This window comes from Dermacentor variabilis, chromosome 5, assembly GCF_050947875.1.
Source record: "Dermacentor variabilis isolate Ectoservices chromosome 5, ASM5094787v1, whole genome shotgun sequence".
NCBI lineage: Eukaryota > Metazoa > Arthropoda > Arachnida > Ixodida > Ixodidae > Dermacentor > Dermacentor variabilis.
In genome coordinates this window covers 70,902,762-70,929,231 of record NC_134572.1, presented here as the reverse complement: position 1 = coordinate 70,929,231, position 26,470 = coordinate 70,902,762, and the positions used below count along the sequence as shown (strand labels likewise).

The following is a 26,470-nucleotide window of genomic DNA, read 5'->3' as shown; positions in this document are numbered from 1 at the left end:
AGAATGTTGTTCTCATAGAACGATGATTGCAAGTGTACTGCTATGTATGTTTGAAGATCTCCGTATCATTGAAAGGAAGAATGACTCTCGAGGAGCAACTACAGCGAACAAGCAACGTCTAAAAATGGTATGCATGCAAAAGGAAAATTCCGTGGCTGAAACATAACGTGGGCTATCTAAGGCGACATGAGCCACGTAATTAGAAAAATACCATTCAATTTAATCAACAACCAGCGTATAAGAAATTAACAAAAGAAAATCATTTCATCATAACATGGAATAGAAAGAACCAGAACAAAGCGTAAGCACGGAGCCAGCTGTTAGCATTAGATCAGCACTGAGCCTGAAGCTGGAAATAGAGGGAGAGAGAGAGAGAGAGAAAGAGAGACTAACCCGCCAGTAGCGCCTTCTGCGCGTCGGCACATTTCCACGATATTTCACAGGAAACCAAACCTTCAGTTCCATATAACAGCTGTGCGGTGTTTCTGTTGGCCTGCGAGCACGTGTTCATAAAAAAAAACAAGAAAGAAAAAGAAAGCAAATTGATCAAACATAGGGACGATGATAAAATCCAAAACAAAGCGTTTCCTGAGATACGTCGCCGAACCACTACTAGGTGCATCGTCGCTTCATCGCGCAGTACGGCGGAAGTGGCAGTAACGAGGGACCTGGAAGCCATAGAGCTGTCGAGAAGTCACTCTCAGGAGCAACAGGCGAATCTCGGAAAGGTGAGACAACGATCGGTCTCTCACTAACGTGTTTAAAGACAGGTAGGATAATGCAACGAAGATTTTACATACACGCGGAGTTCCAATGGTGCAATGAAAACTTTAACGGAAGGCTATACATGTTAGCTGCACTAGCTCGCTGAAGACACTTAGAAGAGGGGACTGGGGAAATTGTACGGCAGGCCATTCAAGAAGGAATCCCATGAAGAAAGTACACGCGGACTATATGTTCACATGGAGAGGTTTTTGCAGACCACGCACTAGGTCTCACCGAGCACTCACAAGGTGTCCCGACGGCAGTTGCGAGTGGAAGGCGGAAACACGGCTGCAGATTTTGAAAATAGAAATGTCCGTTTGATAGACGCGTCGACAAGAGTCGTCGCGTTAATCGATAATAATTGGCGCATTTAGTTTTCGCCTACGCTGATCCCTGTTCGGTCGTAAAGCACGAGCACTTACGCACAACTGCTTTTGGCAACGATCATCTCTTCCATGCGGAATGCATTTTTATGTTCATCTGCAGGCATTCTGCGATGTTCCTTAAACGGGGGATGAACACTGCCGGGTAATCTCAGTGTTCACTAACGCTACCATGCTCCAAACTCTTTCTTGGCTAAGGCGAGCGGAGGGAAATATGGTCCCTGGTCTGGTGATGATAATTTAAAATATCCTAACAGAGTGGAATAAAGATGTCAAGGTAGAACTATTAGTCAGTAAATAACTAGTAAGTTCAGCTTTTTTAGTAAGTTACTCCTAATATATGTAAAAAAAGTAAGCGACTCTTATAGTGAGAAGAGGCTTGATAAGCCAGAAAAAGCCTAAAAGCTAGAGACGGTTGGCTGCACCGCCACGCAGTTTCCTCGCCAGCCCACCATGATTTCATAGATTTTGACAATGGGCGCTCGAGGTATATAATTCATTTGTCATTGGTAAAGATGGACTAAACTGTATTAAAAAAAGTCGTAGGCTTAAGACCATGGCCCGAATACAAAACAACACGTTGAAATCTGTGACTTGACACCGACGTACCAGCGCCGGAGTTTCGATTTCAGTTTCTCTTCTAAAAATCAACATATTACCGCGAAATAATGTAACTAGTTTTAAACGAATACTTAATCAATCTAAGCTGATTTATTGTTTCGCTTTATGCAGATGCCGCCATTCGCAAATTTGCCGTGCCAGTATTGTTAGTATTAAGAGTAGGTGGCAGTTAATCATGATGAACATATTGTCAGCTTTTACGAACTCTTCCGAAGCCCGTTATTAACCAACAGACATCCGATTATTCTTATTAGAACGGCTGGACACCGCGGCAGCCCGAAGAAGGCTATGTCAAGATTTCTGTCTTCACGTAAACTTTCACAGATTTTAGTAAACCTTGTGAAGACTCGAGAGACAACTGTAGATTACAGTTGGAAATAGTTGCAGGCCTTAAAGATTCGCTGTTAACAAATGACGCTGTGTTTATTTGCATGCCCAATTTACATGTCTCGTTTGCACACCCACTCCTCTCCTCATCATTTCTTTCAAGCAAAATTTCTTACCAGTGTTTCGATGGCTCTCAACTTAATAATGTTGATAAACATAATCCCTGTGCGTGCTGTCTGCGCAGAACAAGATGGCCGCAAAGAAAGACGCAAGCTTCTTTGTTCACAGTGAAGCAACTGTTCGCGACATTGCAGCGAAGGTGGTGGAAACACAGGTATGTGTGCCAAACGTTAGTTATGCGCTGGAGGTTATATTTCTTTTTGCTATGAATCATCCCCCAGTACGTGCGCTGTTGTAGTTCTATTAATATTGATAGATAAAATTTAAACGTCCTTTTATTCAGAATATGTATAGTTTAGTGATATTACTTACTCCAACTGTTAGAAGATTTGCATCCTTGTGTCGTTTTCTCCTTTGCGATGGTTAGTCATAGCCAAAATCACGCGCAGAAAATAAATTTACAAGAAATTGCCTCCTGCACCGTTTAACGTCTCGAAATCAACACTGCTATGAGAGATGCCGTTGTGGAAGACACCGGATTAACTTTGACCACTCGAGGTCCTTTAACGCGCACCTGAATAAACGTGGTGTTTTTTTCTTATGTCGAACTTTTTTACTTATTCCCTATTATACATATCAACATTCCGTTTCAGCTGCGTTACACGAAGGACGTTAACATTTAGTTGACTAGTAGTGCGGAAGTAGCAAATAAAGAAAATCGCATTACTTAAGTTTTCAGTTATTTGCTTTAGAGCACATGTCACAGCGGCGGAGTTGTAACCCGTCAACACGCAGGACATGTTAAGTTGTAAGCAATTCTGTAATTATTACCAGTTCTGAGATAAACGAAGTCGAACTGTGCGTTTAAATGTGCTGGTGCCCTAGCTATTTTACCTCTGCAGTGCGAATACATGCAAAGCTGGAGGACAACATCGTACCGAACTTCACGGGCTGTATCATCCTCAAACAAAATTAAAATGAAATGACCTTCACATTTCACGAGCTATTCTGCAAAACGTGGCACGTATACTGAGCTTTACAGGGATATATATTTAATTGTCGGCCAGTCTGTAGGTCTTCGACATGCCCAGCACGACGGCTCTTTAACCAAGCTCTTCTATCGTGGCCCGACTGGCAAGGCTGATAGCTGTGCTTATGAAGCAGGGGGTGGTGGTGAGGTGATCATACATCTTCTTTGCGACTGCCGTGGGCTTTGTGTGCGAGGCAGATGCTTCCGTCCACTCTGGACAAGCTCGATAACTGTCCGCTTTCAGAAGGGAAGGGCTGGAATTTACTGTGAAGGGTCAAGGAAATCCTGCCCCATATTTCGAAGGCGGAGGGCGCCTGTCCGACCGGCTGTGAACATGTTATCTGTTGCATTGGCTCAGTGCTTTCGTTTTTATAATGTCTACATTTACCTGCTCACATATCCCCGCCACTGCCCTTTCTTGTAAGATGATCAGTCAGAATTGCTCTGCGGATAACTTTCCCGCTTTCTTAAAAATTCTTTTCACTTTGGTCCTATACAACAAAGTCTGACACACAATTCTGTAGTCACAGCTACCTATATCGCAGTAGCGGACACCGGCTTTTCATCTCTTTCAAACGTGAACTGAATGTGATTAGCGGAAAAAATGATGTACTATTAGCATTAAAGACAGGTGCTTGTTAAAACATATATCAATGGTTTAATGAGGTTGTTGCTACAGCGTTCGTGAAAATTGATCCTACTTCACATGGGAACATTAATTATACACCATCACCGGCGACAACAAAAACTGATGGAGTACATTTCAAATTCCACACGATGGCGCCGGAAGTTCAGAATTATAAATCAGCCCCTAAATAGGAATGCCGAGGAATAAAGGACCCTGTACGTAAAAAAGAAAAGGGCCCGATAACCTCCCCATGCCATAATTCGATGTGATCATATGAAGCGCTCCAGGAAAACTACATATTTCATAGCCATCACGTGATATTACTCTATAATGAGTCTTTGGGGCCTCCATGTTCAATATACATAGAGACATTAGGAACCACGCAAAGGCAGTCACTCCAGTGCTGCGCTAGTTATGGTCTACATTTGCTCACGTGTGTTTAAGTTCGTTCTCTCAATTCTTTCTTCTGTTTCTTTTTTAACCGCCCAAGGAGGAAGACAATTCTTTCTTTATATGTGACCTGCTTGAGCTGAAAAGTACGCTCGAGCTATGGCGCCAGCAGCTGCCAAGGGTGATTCCATATTTCGGTGAGAAAGCTCCGTACAATACGTGTATCCATAGCTAGAGTCGATGACGAGCGTTTTTCTTTTCAGATCAGATTTCACTTTTCAAAAACTGTTTAGATTCAAGCGTTGGTATAAGTGCTTTGCCACGACAACTTGTGTAAAGATGCATAAAGACGGTAAACAACGATGCTCAATGTAGCAGCTATAAGGTTCTGTTCTGGACATTTTCAAATTGCGCCATATTGTCGAATTCCTCGTCTTAATTGTCAGCTCCGTTGGCCCAGACGGCTAATACAGCCTCTCTTATTGGCTCGAAATGGCATCATTAAAGCGTTTGACAGCATGGCGAAATTCGACAATGCCCAGAATATCACCCTCAATTCATCCTGTCAGTATATATCCTACGGGATGAGTCACTGTGCAGCCTGCACTGTTTTGAACCTGTAATTAAGCATTGCAGCTGCTTTCATTTTTTTTTCGTAACGGCTTTCGCGCCGCTTGACTGCAGTCACCAATGTGACAAAATTTACTAACGCTTCATTTGCATGCGCAAAAGCCTGCGCGCTTCCGTAAGGCCCTCAATTGACGCCTAAACTTGAGCAGAAAGAAAAAGAAAGAAGAGAAAAAATATAAAAATGGAGGCTCACGTGGAATATAACGGTAAAAAAATATTTCACCGACGATTACGATACTCCCTGATGTGAATTTCACGCGCAGCTGTTTAGGTGTTTCGAATTCGCGATATATTATGGCAAATAATTTGATTCTAAAGGACAGGGTGCTCTCGGTGGCGGCGCTGAGCCTCTGCTATTTTTCATCCGTGATGTGGCAGCACTGCGTTCATGACCCCAGAGAACATCCGGTGAACCATTTACGAGAGTCATGTTAGCCAAGAAAAAAGAAGTATTTCGCCGCATACTACACTGCAGGCACATAGTCTTGATGTTTTCCCATAAAAGAACGTGCGGAATGCGTCGAACTCAGGTGCGGGCTTTTTTTTTGTTGCATTAACAATACAATTCATTGCCAAATACTCCAACTCCCCAACAAAGCTGGTGCCAGCTGGAGGGTCCTGCAAGTTTATAGGCTAGTGTAACTTCTGTTGCTCCTGACGGCTTAACCGGAAGTCTTCTGGGAACTCTGTAAGCATGAAAAAGGTGCATAGAAGTAGCGGCAGACGAAGCATCTCTACCGGTTGCGTCGATCATTGTTCAGAATGAAAGCGCGAAGACGGGAACGCGTGGCTCGCGGGGACCCACGGCAGCGCTTTGTTTCCGCGCTAGCCGCACGCGCCTGGTCGTGCCGGCACTCAGCTTTTCCCCTCACGCTTTTCGCCATACCCTCCTCCGCTTTCCGCCTCCTGGTTGCGCTGCACCCTCCTCTCCGCTTTCCTCCTCGCGTCTTTCGTTCCCCCGCTGCGCTCTGCGTTCGCTTTCATCTTTTGCTGTGCTTGTTCGCTTGGTTGGGTCGAGGCCGACGCTAACGCTCGCCACAGGAACGGACAAATAACAGCTGGGTTCTAAAATTAACCATCCGGGCCGGGAACGGTAAACAAGGCCACACGAACAAGCCTATACAATTTTTTCAGCAGGCTTCGTGGTAGACCATGCCATACTTGACTAATAAGAGATCATGGTTATATTGCGCTTAGTTTCACAGTGACGATATTAAGTGAAGGACAGGACGTGGACGTACGTAGCGCTACGTGCGTCCACTTCCTGTCCATCACTTAATATCACCACTGTGAAACTAAGCGCAATATGACCATGAACGTTCACCAACTAGCCCCCTTCATTGATTTACTAAATTGCTTTAATAAGAGATGTCCCTGTATGTTCAGCGCGGCTTCGGTACAGTAAAAATTTTCGAGGTAGCCAGAAGTAATAATAAATATGCTGCAAAGGTCGCCTGCTCCACTGTTGCGTTTCCTATTGTGTTGCGCCCTTGCGGCTAGCTAAAGTATCACGAGGGGGGCACCGTACCCGTGATTCATTGACTGATTGATTGAGTGATTGGTTGATTGATTATTTGGTTTAATATTGGGTGGTGTGTGATCCTGATTGATATCTCCAGATATTAACAGATGCACGTTTTATCACTACTCCTGTCCCTCCCTCTCGCGTATGTCCGATAACATTAATTACTGGCTCAAAAATATATAGCGTGACTGTTTGACTACACACTAAATACATTCTTTTATGGCTGCTTCCGAGTCACCCGCCGTGTTGATGCAGTGGGTTTGGCATTGCACTGCTAAGCACGAAAGCCTGCAATGCATTTCAGCCCTCTGCTGAAATGCGAAATGCAAAAGCGCCTGAGCCCCATGCATTGGGTGCACGGTAAGGAATCCACGGTGGTCAACGTTATTCCAGAGTTCCCCACTAGGGGATGCCTCGTAATAATATCGTGGTTATGGCAGGTAAAACTCCACTCTAGAATATATATATATATATATATATATATATATATATATATATATATATATATATATATATATATATATATATATATATATATATATATATATAGCCCACGCAAGAGGCAATGTTTCTACCAGAAAGCTTGCCTCCGTGCATAGCGTTCGCGGCCAGTGTTTCCAGGTAAACGTTACCGTTATATAAGCTGCAGTTGCCGGGAAGCGCGAAAAGCAGTCAGGTATCTTTGAATGCTATCGTGTCCCACTCTTAAAAGCGAAGCGTAGACGTCCTCATTTTTTCCCCCCGAAATTTCTGGCCTCTGAACTCACCTCGCGTTAGATGCGGACTCGCGATATGAATACAGCGGTATTTTGTGTGTGTATGTGTTTTGTTTGTTTGCAAGAGCTCCTTGTTGGCAGTTGCCACTGTGAATTTTCAGCCATCTCTCTTCTGATTTGCGATGCTGTTAGTGCCGCATCAATGCGATTACGGCGCATCAGTCGCAACCTTGAGCAACTCTATAGGGCTGATGTGCAGGCATGTCGATCAAGCGAGCTGACTTCAAAGTCACGCCGTGCATCGCCGCTTAATCCGCGCAAGGCTCTGCCGTGTGCGATTGTGTCACGGGAGGAGGAGGAGAAGGAGGAGGAGGAGGAGGAGAAGGAGGAGAAAAAATTCGCTCTAATTGGTTAGAAATTAGCGGTGGCAGATGTGGTCGGCCGTCTTCACGGTTTTCTTCCCCATCTGCACAGGATCGGCGCCCATATTCCAGGGCACCACTGAGGGTGGCTACTCGGTAAGCGTGCCTTACTAGCCCGTGCTGGACTTTCGGGTCGCTGCTGGAGAGCACCCTCCCGCTCTGCTCCGCACCCGGGTCTTTTATTTGAAGGAATTATTCGTTATGAACGCATTCCCATGTAATGTGATATAAGGTGGGCTTGGCGCCGCACCACAAATGTCTCTATACTGGGTGGTGTTACGACTTTGAGGTGGTCCCGTAGCGCTCGTCACCCGTTTCGTGACAGAGCGTTGGTAGCGAAGGCTCCGAGTCAGGCGTCGGTGAGAATAACGAAAGGGATTTTATACACTATATACAGGCCATTATACAGGACAAGATCGGATCGGCACTGGGGCCGAGAGCTCACAGCAAACACGACTGTTCCCGCACGGCGACGTCCGGCGAGACTCCAACGCGTGACACATCTCACTCCACTCGAGAGCGGCACTGGGCTCCCGGTGGGTCGGTGGATCCGGTTCTCCCGGCGGCGGCGTCGGGGCTTATAAAGCCCCGAGAAACGACTGTCTTTCAAACGGCCCAATACAAAGCCAGCACTCGACGGTCGTCCGAGAGGTCCAACCAGCGACCGCGCTGGCCATCCGGTTCAATGTTGCCGCGCGCGGTGACCTCCAGGCAAAAGGAAATACGGCGCCGGGCTGTCTAGCACTTTGTTGCACGTTTGGACATGTCGCTTTCCGATGCTTCTCCTTAGAACGCCCCTGCCTGACGGCTCAGCATCTTGACTTGTCAAGGGAGAATTTAGGGCGCTGTGCCTTTCGGCGCAGCCCCGGGTTTGTCCAAAGGGCGTTCGCAGGATAAACTCTGCATCTTGTAGATTCGGAATCCGGGCTGGTGGTAATGGCATAACAGCATCCCCGCCATCAGATGAGGCTCCGGGAAGACGAGTTGCATCCACGTGGCTCGGATGCCAGGCGCGCACGTTCGTCAGGCTCGTCAAAAGTTCACGTCCAGTGTCCGGACGCCAGGTAACATCACGTGCCCAGGTCCCACACGCCAGGACAGGAGCTCTGCTCACCGCGTTATCGCTAAGGCACCTCGACTAGCTCCGCTCGGGTCATTCCTAAGCCCTTGCCTATCGCCACTGGTCCCGGTTGGTCGTTCTGCAGCTTGCAAAACCGACCGGCAAAAAGGCAACACCCAACACGAACAAGTGCCCTCTGTCTCCCGTCAAACACCAGACAAGGCCATAATCCAAATCAACCTAACTAAATTGCTATCCCCCTTTTTGCTGCCGCTGCAACAAGAGGCAGGTGTACGATCTGGTATACAAGGCTCAAACAACCATTTTTCAAATTAACAACACACCAAAATATCAGGAACAACTAATAATCAGCAATAATAATGACAAATAGAATGGTCCCCTTGAAATCACTTGGACCGAAAACCAACTACTGAGGAAGCAAGTGAGGTCATTCATTTTTTTCGGCGATATTTTCGAGCAATCAGAAGCTGCTTATATTTGCGACCCTGCTTATCCGTGTAGCGGCGGTACAATAAGCCAGATTCCTCGTAAAATGAAACCCTCTTTTTTTTTCACTCCCTGTTTGACGCTCTTCCTCAGATCGGCTATTGAACAGTCTTCCTGTTGCTCGCGAATCAGAGTTTCCCTTTCAACTGCAGCCAGCTCCTGCCAGCTGGCGGAAACCAAAGCGAGTGTGGAGCCTGCGTCGCCTAAATGCGGCGTCGCGTCCATATCGCGGCTAGCACTGCACGTGTCACTCCCACTCACTTCCAGGACACGCTCGCCCAAGCCAGCCTCCGAGTTCTGCCTCTCCCGTGCCTGCTCGCCACTCAAGTTACCTTGATCGGTCCGTGTGCCGCACCGCTGTTCGCTCACCGACGGAAAGTCAAGTTCATTCGACAGCTGGCGCGCTTTGGATCGCGTGAGGGCCATGTACGCCACGTCGGCAAAGAATGATTTGCCCTGATCCTTCAGCAGCTGCTCCGAGCTATTTGAGAAGAGGTAGGGAAAGTGCTCCGGGAGGGCGGCAGACACAGCTGCTTCTGTGTTAAGTTTCCCAAACTCTTCTTCAATGATAACCGTTGCGATCGGTAAACAGACACTCTCCTCCTCGGCCACTTGCCGTATCCTAGCGCACTCTCCCGTAAAATCACTCGAGGAGACGAAAGACAGGTGGACAACGTCCATAGTTGCTGCAGAGTCCCTTAGTGCACGGCATTTTTTACCGTTTACCTTAATTTCCTGCACATATGGCTCCAATAGTCGTATGTTTTTGTGAGTTTCCTGTATTGTTGCAAAAACAATTTTCTCTTCGCAGTTCGCAGCGATGTGCCCTTGCCTTTTGCAATTGTAGCAGGTTAACGGCTTCCGTTTTTCAAAAGAACGCGTCGTATCGTTTCGCTGTTTTGTTGCAAAAGCAATTTTCTCTGGGCAGTTCGCAGCGATGTGCCCTTGCCTTTTGCAATTGTAGCAGGTTAACGGTTTCCGTTTTTCAAAAGAATGCGTCGTATCGTTTTGCTGTTTTGTTGCAAAAGCAATTTTCTCTGGGCAGTTCGCAGCGATGTGCCCTTGCCTTTTGCAATTGTAGTAGATTAACGGTTTCCGTTTTTCAAAAGAACGCGTCGTATCGTTTCGCTATTTTGTTGCAAAAGCAATTTTCTCTGGGCAGTTCGGAGCGATGTGCCCTTGCTTTTTGCAATTGTAACAAGTTAATGGCTTCCATTTTTCGGGCTTCCCGGAAAACCCATCTCTCCTATCTGCTTTTTCTACGCGCACTGCCTTGCTGTGCAAGCTGCGGCGGGTGTAATACTCTTCCGCTAACTCTGCTGCCTTGTTTAGCTTAACCTCCTTTAGCCTATCTTGCAGCCAAAGCCTGACATCCTCATCAATGCAACGGTAGAACTGCTTCAACGCGATGCATTCGACGATTTTGTCGCGGTCGTCGTAAACCTCTTCGCCCTTCAGCCATTCCACCAGGTCGGCTTTTAGACGAAACGCGAAGTCAACGTTCGACTCCCTGCCCTTTTTTGCATACCGGAACCTCTGCCGGAAAGCTTCGGGCGACAATTTGTACTTCCGCAGTAGCGCTTCCTTCACATCACTGTAGCTCTCAAACGCCTCTTTCGATAAGCAAGTTATTACGTTCGATGCCTCCCCAGGAAGCAAGGCTAACAGATTCTGTGCCCAGAGGGATCGCTCAATGCTATTCCGTTCGCACACGTGCTCAAATTTCCCGAGGTATTTGGCCATATCCTCTCCGACGACAAAGGGTGGAAGTTGATCGCGTATTCTTGGAACGTTAGAAGTGAGACTAGGCGCCGGCGCGCTCTTTCGGGTCTCCAACTCTTTCATTTTAAGCTCGTGCTCACGACTCTCCTTCTCTCTCCTTTCCTCGCGACGTTCCTTTTCTCTCCTTTCCTCCTCGCAACGTTCCTTCTCCCTCTTTCTCTCCTCGCGACGTTCCTTTTCCGCCTGCCGCTCCCGACGTTCATTGATATCCGCCCAGGCCTCTTCGGCTTCCTCAGCCGTTACGTCCCCAGTCCTCATGACCTCAAGGATCGCATTCTTTCTTTTGGCTGAGCCCAACTCAATGCCCAACTCCTCACAAATTTGGAGAAGTTCCTTGACCTTGTACTTCTCCATCGTTCACACTGTCCTCCTGCTGTTTACCCTTTTTGAATATACCTGCCGTACGCTACTATAACGCTACTAGTAAGACATCCGCAAGTATTTCACACACTGCCCTGTTTACCCCCTCAGCATCCCCTGGTTTTCAAAACTCTCTCACAGGCTTGAAACACACAAGGTTAACACAATGCAACACCAAATCCTTCCCTAAGCTACTATAACCTGTGTCAGAGAAAGTCTGGTGTTTGAGGTAAACTTCAGGCACTCACCGCGCCGAGGTGGCCGATGCCGATGCCGAAGTGGCCGATGCCGGTCAATTCCGTCGCTGCCATCCACTGTTACGACTTTGAGGTGGTCCCGTAGCGCTCGTCACCCGTTTCGTGACAGAGCGTTGGTAGCGAAGACTCCGAGTCAGGCGTCGGTGAGAATAACGAAAGGGATTTTATACACTATATACAGGTCATTATACAGGACCAGATCGGATCGGCACTGGGGCCGAGAGCTCACAGCAAACGCGACTGTTCCCGCACGGCGACGTCCGGCGAGATTCCAACGCGTGACACATCTCACTTCACTCGAGAGCGGCACTGGGCTCCCGGTGGGTCGGTGGATCCGGTTCTCCCGGCGGCGGCGTCGGGGCTTATAAAGCCCCGAGAAACGATTGTCACTCAAACGGCCCAATACAAAGCCAGCACTCGACGGTCGTCCGGGAGGTCCAACCAGCGACCGCGCTGGCCACCCGGTTCAAAGTTGCCGCGCGCGGTGACCTTCAGGCAAAAGGAAATACAGCGCCGGGCTGTCTAGCAATTTGTTGCACGTTTGGACATGTCGCTTGCCGATGCTTCTCCTCAGAACGCCCCTGCCTGACGGCTCAGCATCTTGACTTGTCAAAGGAGAGTTTAGGGCTCTGTGCCTTTCGGCGCAGCCCCGGGTTTGTCCAAATGGCGTTCGCAGGATAAATTCTGCATCTTGTAGATTCGGAATCCGGGCTGGTGGTAATGGCACAACAGTGGGAAACATATTGCTTAGTGTGTCTAGTTTTGGGTATGTTCCTGTTTGCAGCCTCCTCCAAGAGGTTGCTTCATGCTGATTTAGGCTGTTGTGGGGTGGAGGGCATTTGATTCGGACCCCCTTATAGTAATTCAGAATGTCAGAGTAGCTTGGGTTGACAATTATGGATTCCTCAGTGTCGGTGCTTGTGGCCGCTCGGTTTGCGTGCTCTCGAGCTGCCTTGTCCACCCTTAGGTTCCCTTCTATTCCAGCGTGTCCCGGTACCCAGAAAATTGTATGCCTGACTTTGTTGTTAGCCCTGCAGGAGCGGAGGATGTGAAGCGCTCTGCGTCCTATTCTTCCGTTCATGTAATTCCGACACGTAGCTTGTGAGAGAGAGAGATGCAAATGAGAGGAAGGCAGGGAGGTTAAGCAGACTTAAAACGTTCGGTTTGCTTGTGAGTCGGTGAGTATTGTTAAGGACCTTTCGGATCGGTAGCCCTCCACTGCCGCTAGAGCTACGGCTATTTCCTCAGCTTCCGTTACCGAGCTGTCCTTCATTGACGCGCTGCTGATCTCTTTGTAGTCCGGGCTTATTAGTATCGCAGCTGCCTTTACTATGAGGTTTTCCTCTTTGCTTTGCGTATACTGCAGCATCTGTGTATGCTGTTGTGTTTGTTGTGGCCAGGTTCTTTTCGACGTATTTCGCCCTTGCGTCCCTTCGCGCCGTGTGGAGGTTTGGTTCCATGTTTTTGGGTAGGGAGCTAACAGTGTATGATTTCCGATATTCATCAAAAATCCCCTCCGTTCTTTGGGTTTCTTTGATTGATTCCGCGAAGCCTAGCCTTATTAGCAGTTCCCTTCCCGTTTTGGTCTGCTGGAGTCTCATGAGCTGTGCGATACTTTGGGCTTCTTTTAGTTCTTCGAAGGTGTTGCTTAAACCAAGGGCCATTAGTTTCTCTGTCGATGTATTGTTCGGCAGGTGAAGTGCTGTTTTGTACGCTTTGCGTAAAATAGTGTCTGCTTCTTGTATTGCCTGTTTGGTGCAGTTGAAGTACGGGAGGGAATATGCGACCCTGCTGACCACCAGGTTCCCAACCAGCTTAAGTGCGTCTCCTTCTTTCATCCCACATCTCTTTCGTGAAACCCGCGTGATCATGCGTGCTATTTGGGTTGTTGACTGCTTGCGTGTTTTCAGCGTGTGGGTGCAGCGCTGGCTGGATTGCACCCACATTCCAAGGATCACGAGCATTTCTCAAGTGCTGTTTGACCCATAACCTTGGTGGAGGTCGCGGAGGACGGCGCCATTTTCGCTGACAGCGACAAAAAATGCCAGCACTCATCCTTTCACTTAATTTTGCTACGGCAGTTCGCAGTAACGATGTATAAAGCCCTGCAGGCGTCCGCTTTTACGCGTAGTTTCCTGTTTCTTTGTAGCATCACCTGACATTGTAATCGTAATTTTTTTTTCATTTTCTAAGAGGCCGAAACTTTCCCTCACGTTATATTCGTAGTCGCTTTAAAATACGTACTGTTTCAGAATCTAGAAGATTTGACCAAGCTAAAGAAATGAAGGAGCTGGACAACCTACACAGTCACATTAGCGTGATTTTAATCTGACACGTTGAGGCATAGATTACCTTATGGCTTAGTTGCCACGATCCAATACTCCTTGATAAACTTTCCAGATATTACGGTGCATCATCGTGCCATAATCGCCCTGAATAGAAACGCTTTGAATTAATCTTTAATTTAATTATGAGGTTTTACGTGCCAAAACCATTTTCGGATTAGGAGGCACGCCGTAGTAGAGGACTCCGGAAATTTTGACCACATGGGGTTCTTTAACGTGCACCTAAATCTAAGTACGAGTGTTTTCGCATTTTGCCTCCATCGAAATGCGGCCGCCGTGGCCGGGATTCGATCCCGCGACCTCGTGCTCAGCAGCATAACACCATAGCCACTGAGCAACCACGGTGGGTAGAAACGCTTTGAGCTCATTAGCACTTAATGAATGCAAATAATTAGCTTCAATATAAAAGCGATATGTTCAGCTGGTAATTTTGTTATCTTTCTCAGCGATAAAGTCTTGCACAGATCGCATCGTCATTCGAACTCTGGCGATGGAAGGAGTCAACTTTGACTGCTCGAACAAGGTAAGAAAGATATCACGAACAAAAAAAAAAAAAAGAAGAAAGGAAAGAAGTTCTGTAAGGTAGCAGGACTGTCGAGCTGGGCTGGCATTATGAAACATTGTTCCAGCGCACAATAGAACACGGACGAGAAGAGAAGGACAACAAGAACGCCGGTCTAAATTTTATTCACGGAAAACAGAGCTATGTACATGTACACAGGGGGATGAGGGGAGGGGGGCGCTATTAGTGCACCGGACCACCCAAAACATTTTTTCTTTGGTACAGGCGACAATCATCAAAGACGTCGAAACCAAAAGAAAAAGTGAAAAGAATAAAAATAAAAGCGAAAAGGTGAAAAAAGGTGATAAAACCTTTTTTTTACCATCCCTCAAGTACAATCTTGCTCATCTCCCGCCTTGCCTAGCTGAATCGACACACACGTTTGCCTTGAGATAAGTTCTTTTTTTCCCGAGCACAACAGAAGGAGTACTAACGCAGTAATCGTTCTCACTAGAGATACAAAAGGCTCCAAAAATTTCCCGGTTTTCATAATGTTTCATAATGCCAATTACAACCAACTAGCCCAGCTGTTCATACTTAGCGAACTGGGCTGACCCTTCGCGTAATATGCCCCGCTTTCTCGGACTCAAAAGTGGGACGGCGGGAAGGGGACGTCGGAGATAATTCAACATTTATCTCAAGTTACGTTTATGCGATGAAAAACTCTGTTCCAAGCTATTCAGTAAATTTGTCCTTGCGTTTCGATATTCCCCAACGTGCTTCCAACACCTCATGCGTGACAAGAAAGACAGCACGAAGGGGCCATGGCCAGTGCGCTTTGAGTTGGCTACAGCTCTTTCACCAGCGCATTTAGAATTCCATTGTAGATGGATCGAGAGAACGTACCAGCCATAAGTGATCATGCGTTCTCGGAGGGGCGCGATTTTCTATCGGTTCAGAAAACGAAGCACTCTCTTGCCCTCGCCCTTAATCAGAATAGCGCTTACACGGTGGTAAGCGAACAGTTTGCTTTCAGAACCGTTATAAGAACGCCGGGGCTGCTGCCTAACTTGCGGGAGCGTTTCGCTTTGCCCTCCGTCTCTCGAGCCCTTTTTCAAGGTAGCGCCGCCACATCCGAGAAGGCGAACAACCGATTCGGCATCACAGGGCAGGCTCTTCGGGACAACTCGGGGTCCGAAAAGGCCAAATCCGGACAGAACACCGTCCCAGAGAGGAAGCGGTGGGACAGCAGGACCACGGCGGTAAAAGCGGGACGCGTCCCGCCTAAATTGGGACGTCTGGTCACCGTTACCTTTGCGCCCGCGTCCACAAAATAGCTATAGAAAAAGACCTCTGCTCACAGAAGATTCTGCAGATTCTGTTTACGAGGGAAGCAGTGACGTAAATATGTCGTGCATATTAGCAAGCAATGTTCGCAGGAAAAGAAATTACTAGAACTCTCGCCACGCAGTGCACAACCGTTGGTACAGCTAAATTTATCGTCTGAAATTAGCTCTTAGACCAGCAATCCGGTTGATCACTTGGCTATCAGCGAAATGATATAAACCTAATCCAGGTTGTTTTTCTAATATCCAATCAGTCGCGCAGTCCTATTGCGGTGTTCACACTGAGAAATAAGTTCGACCACTTGTAGCTTTTACATGGGCATATAAGCCTGAGCAAGCGAATATTTTTTTAAGGCGTTTCTTTTCTTCATCCCGTCTCCATTTGATTTGTCTGCCGGGGCTGGCAATCAAACTCACTACCTGGCGCATAGTCACTGAGGTCACACTCACTGAGGTTCTGCGGTAAGTATTCCTTCGCTCTTATAACCAGACACTTCTTACCTCCCCCCCCCCCCCTACCATATTTTTTTTCTAAATCAAGTAGTGACAACGTTTGGGTACCTTATCAACAGTTTTTCGATTACTCTACTGATAACGTACTGATGACAAATGGCGTATTGATAACGTCGTGTTGATGACGTACTGGTGATACCATATAGATGATGTTTTGAGGATAAAGCCAGTTTTTTTCGGCTGGTTCTTTTAAAGAGGGAAATTCAAACCGTCCTGAGCGCTGGAGTCGATCCCAGCCGAATCATCTACGCAAATCCAGCAAAGCAATCGTCTCACTTGGAATTTGCTGAAAGCGCTGGCGTGACTTTAATGACCTTCGACTGTTTGGAAGAACTGCAGAAGATTAAGGACAAGAATGCCAGGTTGGTGCAATCATGTAGCTGGGTTAGGTTTCGTGCATAAATACACGAAAAGACGTTAGATCAGGCTAATGGAAGAAGCCCGTCGTTTACTATGTAATGCTTTAGGATGTGCTCTGCATTGTACTTGTTTGCTTTGTCATTCCCCAGTGGATGTTTGTTTACTTTGTCTTCCACAGTGCCCGATATATAGCACATGTTGTGTTTTGTGTTGTTCAACATATTTCATTCAGTTGAACATCCAGAAGATGTAGCACTCTATGCAACGCCGTGTATTTGTTAGATTTCCAGGTCCATTCATGTATCATGAGGGACGCCTTTTGCCTCGCTTACCAGACTAACAAAAGCTACGAGCTTGCTTGTAATTCTTGTGATAGTTATGTCATCATGTATAACTATGTTTGCACCTACGTGATGTATTGTGAGCTAAATATAAGTAAATAAAGAAACATAACAGTAATATTCTTTTTGTACTCGTCCTACGAAAAGAAACTTGAAATTATGGCCCAAGACGGACAACAAGGCAGATGTAGAGAGTGGGCGCTTTCTTGGTTAATGCTGGGAGGCACGTTGGTGCTGGGATTCATGGTGTGGAAAGGCAATATAAAATAAAAAGACGCCAAATAAACGGACACGCGCAAGAGAAGAGAACCTGTCCCGTTCTCTTGTGTGTGCCCGTTTATTTGGCGTCTTTATATTTTATAATGAACAGCTACCAACTAGCCCAACAAGAAGTGTTTTTAATACGGAAAGGCAGACGGGCAAACACAGACATACGCCGGTGGGAATAGCGTTTACAATACGTTATATGTGTCTGTGGACTAACCGCGATAATGAACAAGGGCCCTATGCTATAACAGCTGAGTACAGCAGCAGGACCGCTTTTATTTTCTAGCTCAACGTCTGCGTGTGTATTGGGCACGTATTGTATCCGTAAAAATAAGATATACCTTTTCTTTAGAAGTTGCGCTACTGATTATTTTCTTTTGTTTATTTTTTCATGATGTTCAAACTCGATAAATTAGTGCTATTGAGTCCCTTTGTGCTCAGAGTAGAGATAGTGTTGGAAGAGAGAAAGAGAGAGAGAGAGAAAATGATAAATGAAACGCAGGGAGGGCAACCAGGACTGAGCCCGGTTGGCTGCCCTACCCTGGGGGAAGTGAAAAAGGGAGTGAAAGATCAGGAGAAGAAAAAAAAAGTCCATAGCGGTGGGAGGGTTTCTATGTAAATACGTTAGCTGGCAGAGTTGTGTTTAGCAATCCACTGTTGAGCTTGTCGGCGATATATTTGGACGTTGCACGAGTGATGTAATGGATACATATTTCGAGAATAGAGCTAACAACATCACTCGTGCTCACTTATCTTTATGAGTTTGAATGTCATCATTGTACTTATTTCCTCTTTCATCTGATCGATAATACCCAAGCATTTCTCATGTATTGTATGTATTGTGAGGCTTGCTTTACTTTGTTGTGTTTTTTAATTCGTCATAAAGAGTCCCGTCTGCAGTTCTTACTTTGGGAGCCCTTCCTGCATAAAACTGTTACCGTTTTAATTTACTTGTCAATAAAATTGAATTGAATTGAAATTAATTGAATCATAGAGTTTCTGACAATATTACCTACAGGGAAATCTGGCGCCACCGTATATGCGAGTTTTCTAACAAGCGTCGTGCCGTCTTGGGAATGCCGTAATAAGGGTGTTCGAGTCGTTGTCTCGAACCTGGCCTAGAAAATGGTCATGGCTGCACAGATAACGCTTCCTAAATAAAAAAAAAATATCCGTAAATATCCGTCTTTCAGCGCTGTTGTATCGTTCAATAAAGTTAACTCCTACATAGTGCATAGATATAAGCAAGCACTGCAAACAGGAACGGACGACGAGCTGGCGCAAAGCGAGTGCAAATCTTATCTTTTTTTCAACTTAGCTGCCCGCAGGCACTTCTTATGTTGCCTAAAATTGTACGTCCAAGCGCAAGTGCCCACGATTGAATAAAAATGTTTTTTTTTGTTATATATATATATATATATATATATATATATAGACGAAACAGCTGTCGCAGCTGTCGAAACATACATTGTGACAGACGAATGTTGTCCTGGCTCTGCGAGATCGAAGCGGATCCGAAACCACTGCATCTCGGCGTACAACAGCGGCGCAGCGTCGGCTTTCCCTAAGAAACTTATGCGTTAGGCTAAGAAAAGTCCTAGTGAGAGATGGAACATGATTAAGCACTTATATGGTGACGAAATGTTATCGAGAAGCCATCGCGTCGGAATGGCACCAGAGGTTTCGGGAGGGCAGATATTCGGTTCGAGATGATCCCAGAGTCTGCCTCCTGTTAGCAACACATACCGCTGCAAATGTGGAACGTGTGAGGCAGTTGCTGCAAGAAGAAATGCCGTGCTACTATGCGCATTATATCAGGATATTCGAAAACGAACAGGGATGCCTGTCGCCAGATGTTACGCAGCGACTCAGGGGAAGGGAAACTATGCAAAAATTGTTCTTCACACACTGACTCAAATGAACAGAAAGAAACCAGGCGAACGATTGATGCTGAACATTTGAAAAGAGTCAGATGCAATCTCATATTTATGGTAATCATCAATGCCAGAGAGGAAAGTTGGGGCTACGTACATGACCCTCAAACGAAGCGACAAATCGTCAAATTTAGAGATCACGGTTCACCTCGCTCTAAAAAAGTGAAGAGCGAATCACCGAAAACAAAGACACCATCGATTGCATTTTTTTTAGTTGCAGAGGCTTGATGTACATATGCCCGAAGAACAAACAAATCAAATTTCTACCTATGTCCTTCAACCTTCTACTTTTATTTGCCACTACATTTGCACCAAGCGATTGGGTGGCACCGTCCTGATTCGCGAGGCGCCATACTGCTGCAACAGTCAAAGAATATAGGTCACATTTCAGCTCTACTACAGCCGTTCACCCGACCTATTGCGGAGTGAATTAGTATTTCTTTCACCTGGTGAAACTGCCGTTGAAAGGGAAGCACCATGAAGACATGCCAATTGAAATTCCTGTGACTATATAATAAGACGAAGTACATCCTGGATGAAGGTTTCGCTTCTTATTTCGATGACCTCCAGAAATGATGGAAACTTTATGAATAGCCGAGGGGACTACTTTGACAAGACCTAGAGTCATTAGCTTTTCAGTGGAATAAATGAGTTTTTTACGAGCTCAGTACTTTAACGTCTCTTACAAAAATTGTACAATCACACAATAAAACACTGATAAACAAGCAGCGACGCACTGAAAACGCCGTCAACAGGCGATGCTCAGAGTGTAGCTTGCAAACAGTAAGCTTATAGTATACTCCTGTTTAGCAATTACGCCATTTGTAACTTTCGCCGATGCTCTACTCACTCATACTTTGGAATCGAAAATCAGAAGTCTGTTGGCGTTGTATATTTTCTCGTGTCACGAACACAAGCCTAAACTGAGAATTGCGTTACTTACAGGTTACTGTTGAGGATTTTACCACAAGAAGAAACTCGGGAAGAACGAATGGCACGCAAGTACGGTTGTCGTTGTTTCGAAGCTGAACATATATTACGTGTTGCCACTGACGAGGGCCACACTGTCGTCGGCATTGCGTAAGTCGTTATCGTTTTTTTTTTGAAGTTTATTTGCGCATATCGTTCTTTCTAAACTGTTCGCATCTTGTAAGCTAGGGTAAGCTAGGCTGAAATACCTTGGCGTAACTATCACTAGTAACCTCAACTGGAATGAACACGTCGAAAACATATGTGGATCAGCCCAGCGCAAGCTTGGTTTGTTACGGCGTAAATTGAGAGATGCTGCACCAGGTATTAAACTTAAGGCATACACTACCATTGTTAGACCAAATTTAGAGTATGCTTGCATAATTTGGGACCCTCATCAACAATACATAACAGATAAATTAGAGCGCATTCGGCGAATGGCGGTTAGGTTTATTTTTTCTGATTACGACAAAACGCACTCAGTAACCTCCATGCTCGCCAGGGCTGGTCTCACTACGTTGGCTGTGCGCAGGAAAATCACGCGCCTTAAGTTTTTATATCAACTCTATCACAATAAGCTGAACCTGAATTCCAGTTTGTATTTGAAGCCTCCTGGAAGGGTTTCAACACGAACTAACCACAATCACGCTATAATGCCTTATGTGCCAAGAGTTGATGTCTTTAAGCACTCTTTCATTGTCAAGACAATTGTTGAGTGGAATAACTTGAATTCTTGTGTGTTTCCGAGCAATAACAGGGTTGACTGTTTTGAAGAAAACTTGACTGCGTTCTTTGCGTGAACTTTGTGCTCTGTATTCCCACCCTGTAACAGCCCGGCAGGGCTCACAGTATTGGAAATAAATAAAATAAATAAAATAAATAAATACCCGTCCCAGAAGACTTTCAAATTACAGCGTCCCGGCCGGGCGTGCGCGGAGTGGCGTGCGCGGCTGCCCTGAGTAGAACCCCCTCCCCCTCTCCCCCCTCCCTCTCCCCCTCCCCCCTCTCTCTCTCTCGAAACTGTACATTAACAATGTGTGGATAATCGCAATAACAAAGACACTAATACTACATATTACACTCGGCAAAATGGATTATCTTTTTCTGTCTCGTTTTCTGCCGCAGCTTTCATATTGGTGGAAGACATTTCAATTACAAGAGCTATCGCGTTGCCATTGAGAAAGCAAGGCATCTGTTCGACCTCGGCGCTCAGATGGGAATTGAAATGACAGTGCTCGACATAGGAGGAGGATTTCTGGGAAGCACCCGGATGCGAGATTCCTTCATTCAAGTAAGGAGCGACCTACATTCGCAAGAATGCGCAACTTCTTTCAGTGAATCGACAGCTCTGACGTGAGGCACAGCATACGTCGGCAAACGCGTAGATGACACACAAACACGGGGAGGATGCGGAGGAGCAAAACGGTAGGGTTTGGCTAATAGGGAAATGAAGTTGAGTGTGCATGCGCGCTACACTGTAAAATAAGTGATGCCCTAAAATGAATAACGATGCAAACCAGCCTATAAAGCACACAATTACACCTTTTAGACTCGCAAATGAGTGCAAAGGTGCGAGTTGTTGAGCGAATTACGCAGTCATTCAGTTTCAAAAGTGCAAATTATTTTACAGTGTAGCCTGTAATACTAGGAGGTTTCAGGAGACTTAGCCTGCACTAGAAAACCCAAACGCTGACTGGTTTATTTCGTACTTGCGTTCTTTCATAGGCACGGCCGATAGCATTCCTTATCCTTGGGTTCCCTATTTATAAAAGATCACTATGTACTAATGTTGCAGCAAGTAACTGCTAACGAATAAATAAACAAAACCTGATTTTAGAAAAGTAAGCCAATTACGCTCGGTGACAAGAACATAATGCGTACAAGCTAGAGGATTATGGTGTGGTAAAGTGTGGTAGGCGCGTAGCGTGGGGAGTGCAAATGTCGCTATAATCACTCCTCACAAAGCAGCTATATGCTAATAAAGGGGACGGGTGTCGAAGAACACCCGACTGGGTGACGTACGTGTCCACTTCATGACATGAAAATTGAATGGCGTAAGAGCGCGCATGACCCCTCTGTTAAGACATGTCCGAGTGAACATGAAAAGTGAGAGAGAGACAAAGAGAGAAATAAGCTTGTGGAAACGCTGCGACACAGGCTAAAGAAAAAAAGAATTATATTTCCTGTTATTGAGAAGGGGCGATGGGGGAACGTGCTTCCGCTTTACAAGCAGAGTAGGCCACGCACAAAATGTTCCCATCTAGAGCCGAATGAAAAGAAATAAGGGAATATAATGCATGCTGTTTTGCTCTGCGCAGGTGTGCGAAACTGTGCGATCAGCCTTGGATGAGCACTTCCCGAGGTCTAGCGGCACATATATCATCGCCGAGCCAGGGCAGTACATGGTGACTTCCTCATATACGTTGGCTGTCAAGGTGGTCGCCAAGAGGACGAGGCAAATGAGCGTCGATGGTATGTTTCACAACATTGACGTCACTTGTCCGTGTTTTTTGGGTCAGTATCTCGAAGTGAGATGGGTGAAATGGGGTACCATGAGAAGGCGCGTTAGTATTACACGCCGACGCTAAAATGCTTCCTGTACAGCTTGTCGGTAGTTCACAAGCATAACTGATCGTAGCTTATCACGGCGAGACAATAGTTGAGATTCGTACCACGTGGCATACGCACGGCCGCGCTATAGGAGAACTGCTTCTGTACTGTCTGTGGAGTCCTGACCCCCAGCGTGGAGTTAACGTTGAGTTTAGAGTCAAGGTTTCTGAACGAAAAAGAAGAAGAAGAAGAGGAAGAAGTGATTGTTACGACTGACGCATTCGCTGGCGGAAAAAAGGTCGCCGACAAAATTCCAGCAAATGATGGCAAATAACCGCAGTACCATTAGGCGCTTCTTGAGAAACAGTAATATTCAATTGTACTAAAGGCAGAGGGTCGGTTGGAAGAGCACATCACTGGCTTAGTATTCTACACTGGGGTTCGACAGCCTATATGAGAAAGGACGAGAAATGGGTGTCGTGACGATGCAATCCTACAGCGAGTGTCACGGATCCATTAAACTTATTATACATACTCCAGATACGCCGAACTCACCTACACGAGATGAGAGCGAGAGGGACAGAAAAATGAGACGGGAAAGGCAGGGAGGTCAACCACATGGACATCCGGTGCGCTACCCTACGCGGGGTAAGGGTACTGAGGCATGAACACGGGGAGAGAGAACAGTGAGGATGCCTGCGCACCAAGCTGCTCACGAAGACTACAGAAGGTCAGTGAGGCCTGTCGACATGAGAAACCGCGGCCAATGTACGCGTCGCTTTCCGAGCTTGCGATGTGTGTGGACGCGATCTGTAGCGTGATCTTCATCATCAGGCGCCATCATCTGCCATCATCGCGCCGCGCATCTCGCGTGGCTCGCGTTCACGAGGAAAAGAGCGCGCTCTCGCTCTCCATCGGGCCAGTTCGCCTTCCTCCGAACAAATGTAGGGAGGACGACACGGCTCAGCGACCGTCGTCGCGTCTCACGACATGGTCCAACTGCCTTTGTCACCGAGAATTGTCTAGAATCCAGGGGACCTAACGATGTGTGGAACGCGCGCTGCAATTGACGAACAACTGCTTGAACTCGCATCGCAGCGTTGGAATGTAGCGACTTATTCGGTGCACCACTACGGTTACATCCTGCGACGCGCGCGCGTTGATGTTGTGCTGGTCTTTAATGGTCGCTCGAGTTTAGACAAGCGTACCACTGTGGTGACGCGTGCGGAACGGACGCATTCATCCAAACCTTCTTTCTTTTTTCATGTTTACAGGAGAACTTTGTCCGTACCACGACGTTTACATAAACGATAGCAAGCAGAACTGCATTCCTCGGGAAAATTACGATATCTTGAACATCACATATCACCCGCTCAGCGTAAGTAAACACTGCATGCTACTTTAGCGCCCCAGATCGAGGTACCTACATCATTATTGCTCTGCCGTTTCAGATATAGTACAGTTGGACCCCTTTGCAGCAAAATATATAGGGCAGGTAACTCATTTCATTATAAAAGCCGCTTTGTAATCGAAAGCGAACCTCTTGTGCTTACAAAAAGGTACGAGCGTGCTGAAATATGGTGTGTTTATGTTGATTCGACTGTCGACCCAAAAACAAACAGAGGTGCCCATATTATTTCACCAAGGAGCAAAATCCACTGCAGCTCACACTGCATGTAAAGAAGGTAAAACTGGACACGCCACAGTTACCACCTAGTTATAACGGAAATTTTGTAGCTATAAAGCTTTAAAAAATGCTGCGAAGACTAGTTGTCTGTTGCATTTGACATAGAACTTCGATTCTAGTGACTGTACGGAAGCAAAATTTTGATTAGTGCCTGAAATTTTTTACAAAAATTGCCGAAAATTGCCAACCTTCAAAACACGGAAGCACAACGTTTACAGATCAGTAACTCTGCATTAAGAACAGATATCCTAATTTCGTAAACTGAATCTTTAGAGAATCTGATGCGGACAAATCTTATATATCAATTTACTGCTTCCGTAGATTTGTCATAATGTTTACAAGCGTTTTGCAAAATGTCCTACTGACATATATTAGTATTCTTCAGAGTGGTGTGTAATACATTAATTGTTGTATGCTTTAGATGTTTTAACACTTGCCGCTTACGGAACTGTAATCTATAATCTTTAGTTGCTGAGTTAGATTTGTAAGCTTTATAGTTTTGATTCTCGAAATTCGGAAATTTTACAAATGTTTATAAAAGAACTGGATAGCCTAAATCAAAAATTCACTTTCCACAATACTAAATATTAACGTCTTCGTTTAAATTACACACACCTCATCAAATTCGGTGCAGTAGTTGCGGAGAAAAACGATCTTTCCTTTCCCATGTGTAGGAGCCAATGGAACCCTCGAGCTGAAACTTCTTCACTTTAAAGGCTAAGATTTTGTAAAGCGCATGAGGCACAAAATTATGCCTTAAAATGTTGTGAAAACTCAAGGGTGTTTAAAGCACTTTAAAAACATTCAAAGCATTCTAAACTTCCCTTATTTTCATAGTGTGTCGTCTAACTTATGTTATGCAGTGCAATTTGTAATATACTAACATTTTCTTATAACCAGCAGTGGCGACTTGGTAGTTTACTCTTTTTCTGTAGCAACAAATCACTAACGACTATAGCGTCGAAATAGATAAGCGTCCGCTTTGCCTGTATGGCTAGCTGCCTGTCTATAATCTATTTAATTTGTATATAAGATGCTGACTGTGACCTCGTTTGTGTGATATGTAAGGAAACTCTCCCTTGCCATGCTTTTCTTTTATTACTATGCCTGCTGGTACGCTTGTGCTGTGCTGCCATTTACCATGCCTGTCCTCGGTGTCGCACGTCGAACACTATGACGCGTACCTTTAGTGGCTTTTCACACTGCGGTCCATTTCCACGTATTGTACTGGCAATAAAGGAACTTAAAACCTCAAAAAGGGTGTCAAACGCAAGGACGAAATTTTTTTATCTCAGCCCCCGCACGAACGTGTGGCCAAGGACCTGACGACGCTGTGGGGTGCCACGTGCCATCCCATGGACAAATTCGAAGACCACGTGCCATTCTACGCGGTCTCCGTGGGCGAGTGGCTCCTTATGGACAACGTGGGTGCCTACGGGCTGGTCAAGGCATGCGGCTTCAACGGAACCGGCTTTCCGCCGGTCCACTACAGGACTTTGGCGGCTGACGTCCCTCGCGTGTGCAGTATCGTCGAGGAGTCGCACATCTTGCCGGGCTACAGTCAACCGCAGAGCGTCGTGATGGAGGAGGCTCGTTGAGACAACAGTTGAAGCCGTCCAGTTTCATACTGTGTTTAGAGTATAGCTGGCTAGAGGAATGCACTTCAGGCCGACCTCTCTGCGTCTAGCATCATTAAAAATTTGTCTCTCTCTTTTCTATATCTCTTGTAGATTATACGGAGATTACTAGAAATAAATATGGCCGTGGTGCACGAAAATCATGGGAATCATAAGTCGCGCATAAAGCATATATTGTTTTGCGATTTGTAGCGGCTTTGTTGAGGAAACACGTTGCAGATTCTTTTGTTTGTTTTGTTCAATATTTATTAATGCTTATAGAGACATACAAACACCATACAAATGAAAGAAGAAAGGTGTCACCCACCCGATTGTAGCCCGAAGCTACAAGAAAATTCGTACGGTTTCCTCAGACAAAGGCTATGTCTTCAAAACTATACAATCAGGGTATTCCAACAACGGTAGCGATATGAAACCGAAATTTGAAGACCAAAAAGGATTTAAAGGAAGCGGCCGCGCAACGAGCCATTAAACGAGAAAAATATTACGTGCCAGG

The 26,470-nt window shown here is 46.0% G+C and overlaps 1 protein-coding gene across 2 annotated transcripts; it reads left to right on the top strand.

Moving 5' to 3' along the window:
• The first annotated feature begins 461 nt into the window (after positions 1-461).
• LOC142582771 (antizyme inhibitor 2-like) lies at positions 462-26,114 on the top strand. Of its 2 annotated transcripts, XM_075692797.1 has the most exons (10): positions 462-728; positions 2,341-2,430; positions 4,365-4,461; positions 14,315-14,391; positions 16,425-16,591; positions 20,077-20,211; positions 21,226-21,391; positions 22,419-22,572; positions 23,925-24,028; positions 25,633-26,114. In XM_075692797.1, the coding sequence occupies exons 2-10, from the start codon at positions 2,347-2,349 to the stop codon at positions 25,933-25,935; spliced, it is 1,287 nt and encodes a 428-aa protein (XP_075548912.1). In that variant the 5' UTR covers positions 462-728; positions 2,341-2,346; the 3' UTR covers positions 25,936-26,114. The 2 variants fall into 2 exon arrangements, with proteins under 2 accessions (XP_075548912.1, XP_075548913.1); XM_075692798.1 differs by lacking the exons at positions 462-728; positions 4,365-4,461.
• Positions 26,115-26,470: the final 356 nt, after the last annotated feature.

Excerpts from the sequence above, each read along its gene's own strand:
- LOC142582771 (XM_075692797.1), top strand. The coding sequence starts at position 2,347 with ATGGCCGCAAAGAAAGACGCAAGCTTCTTTGTTCACAGTGAAGCAACT. Across the intron at positions 4,462-14,314 it reads AAGGGTGATTCCATATTTCG|CGATAAAGTCTTGCACAGAT; the intron begins GTGAGAAAGCTC and ends TATCTTTCTCAG. Across the intron at positions 22,573-23,924 it reads GAGGCAAATGAGCGTCGATG|GAGAACTTTGTCCGTACCAC; the intron begins GTATGTTTCACA and ends TCATGTTTACAG.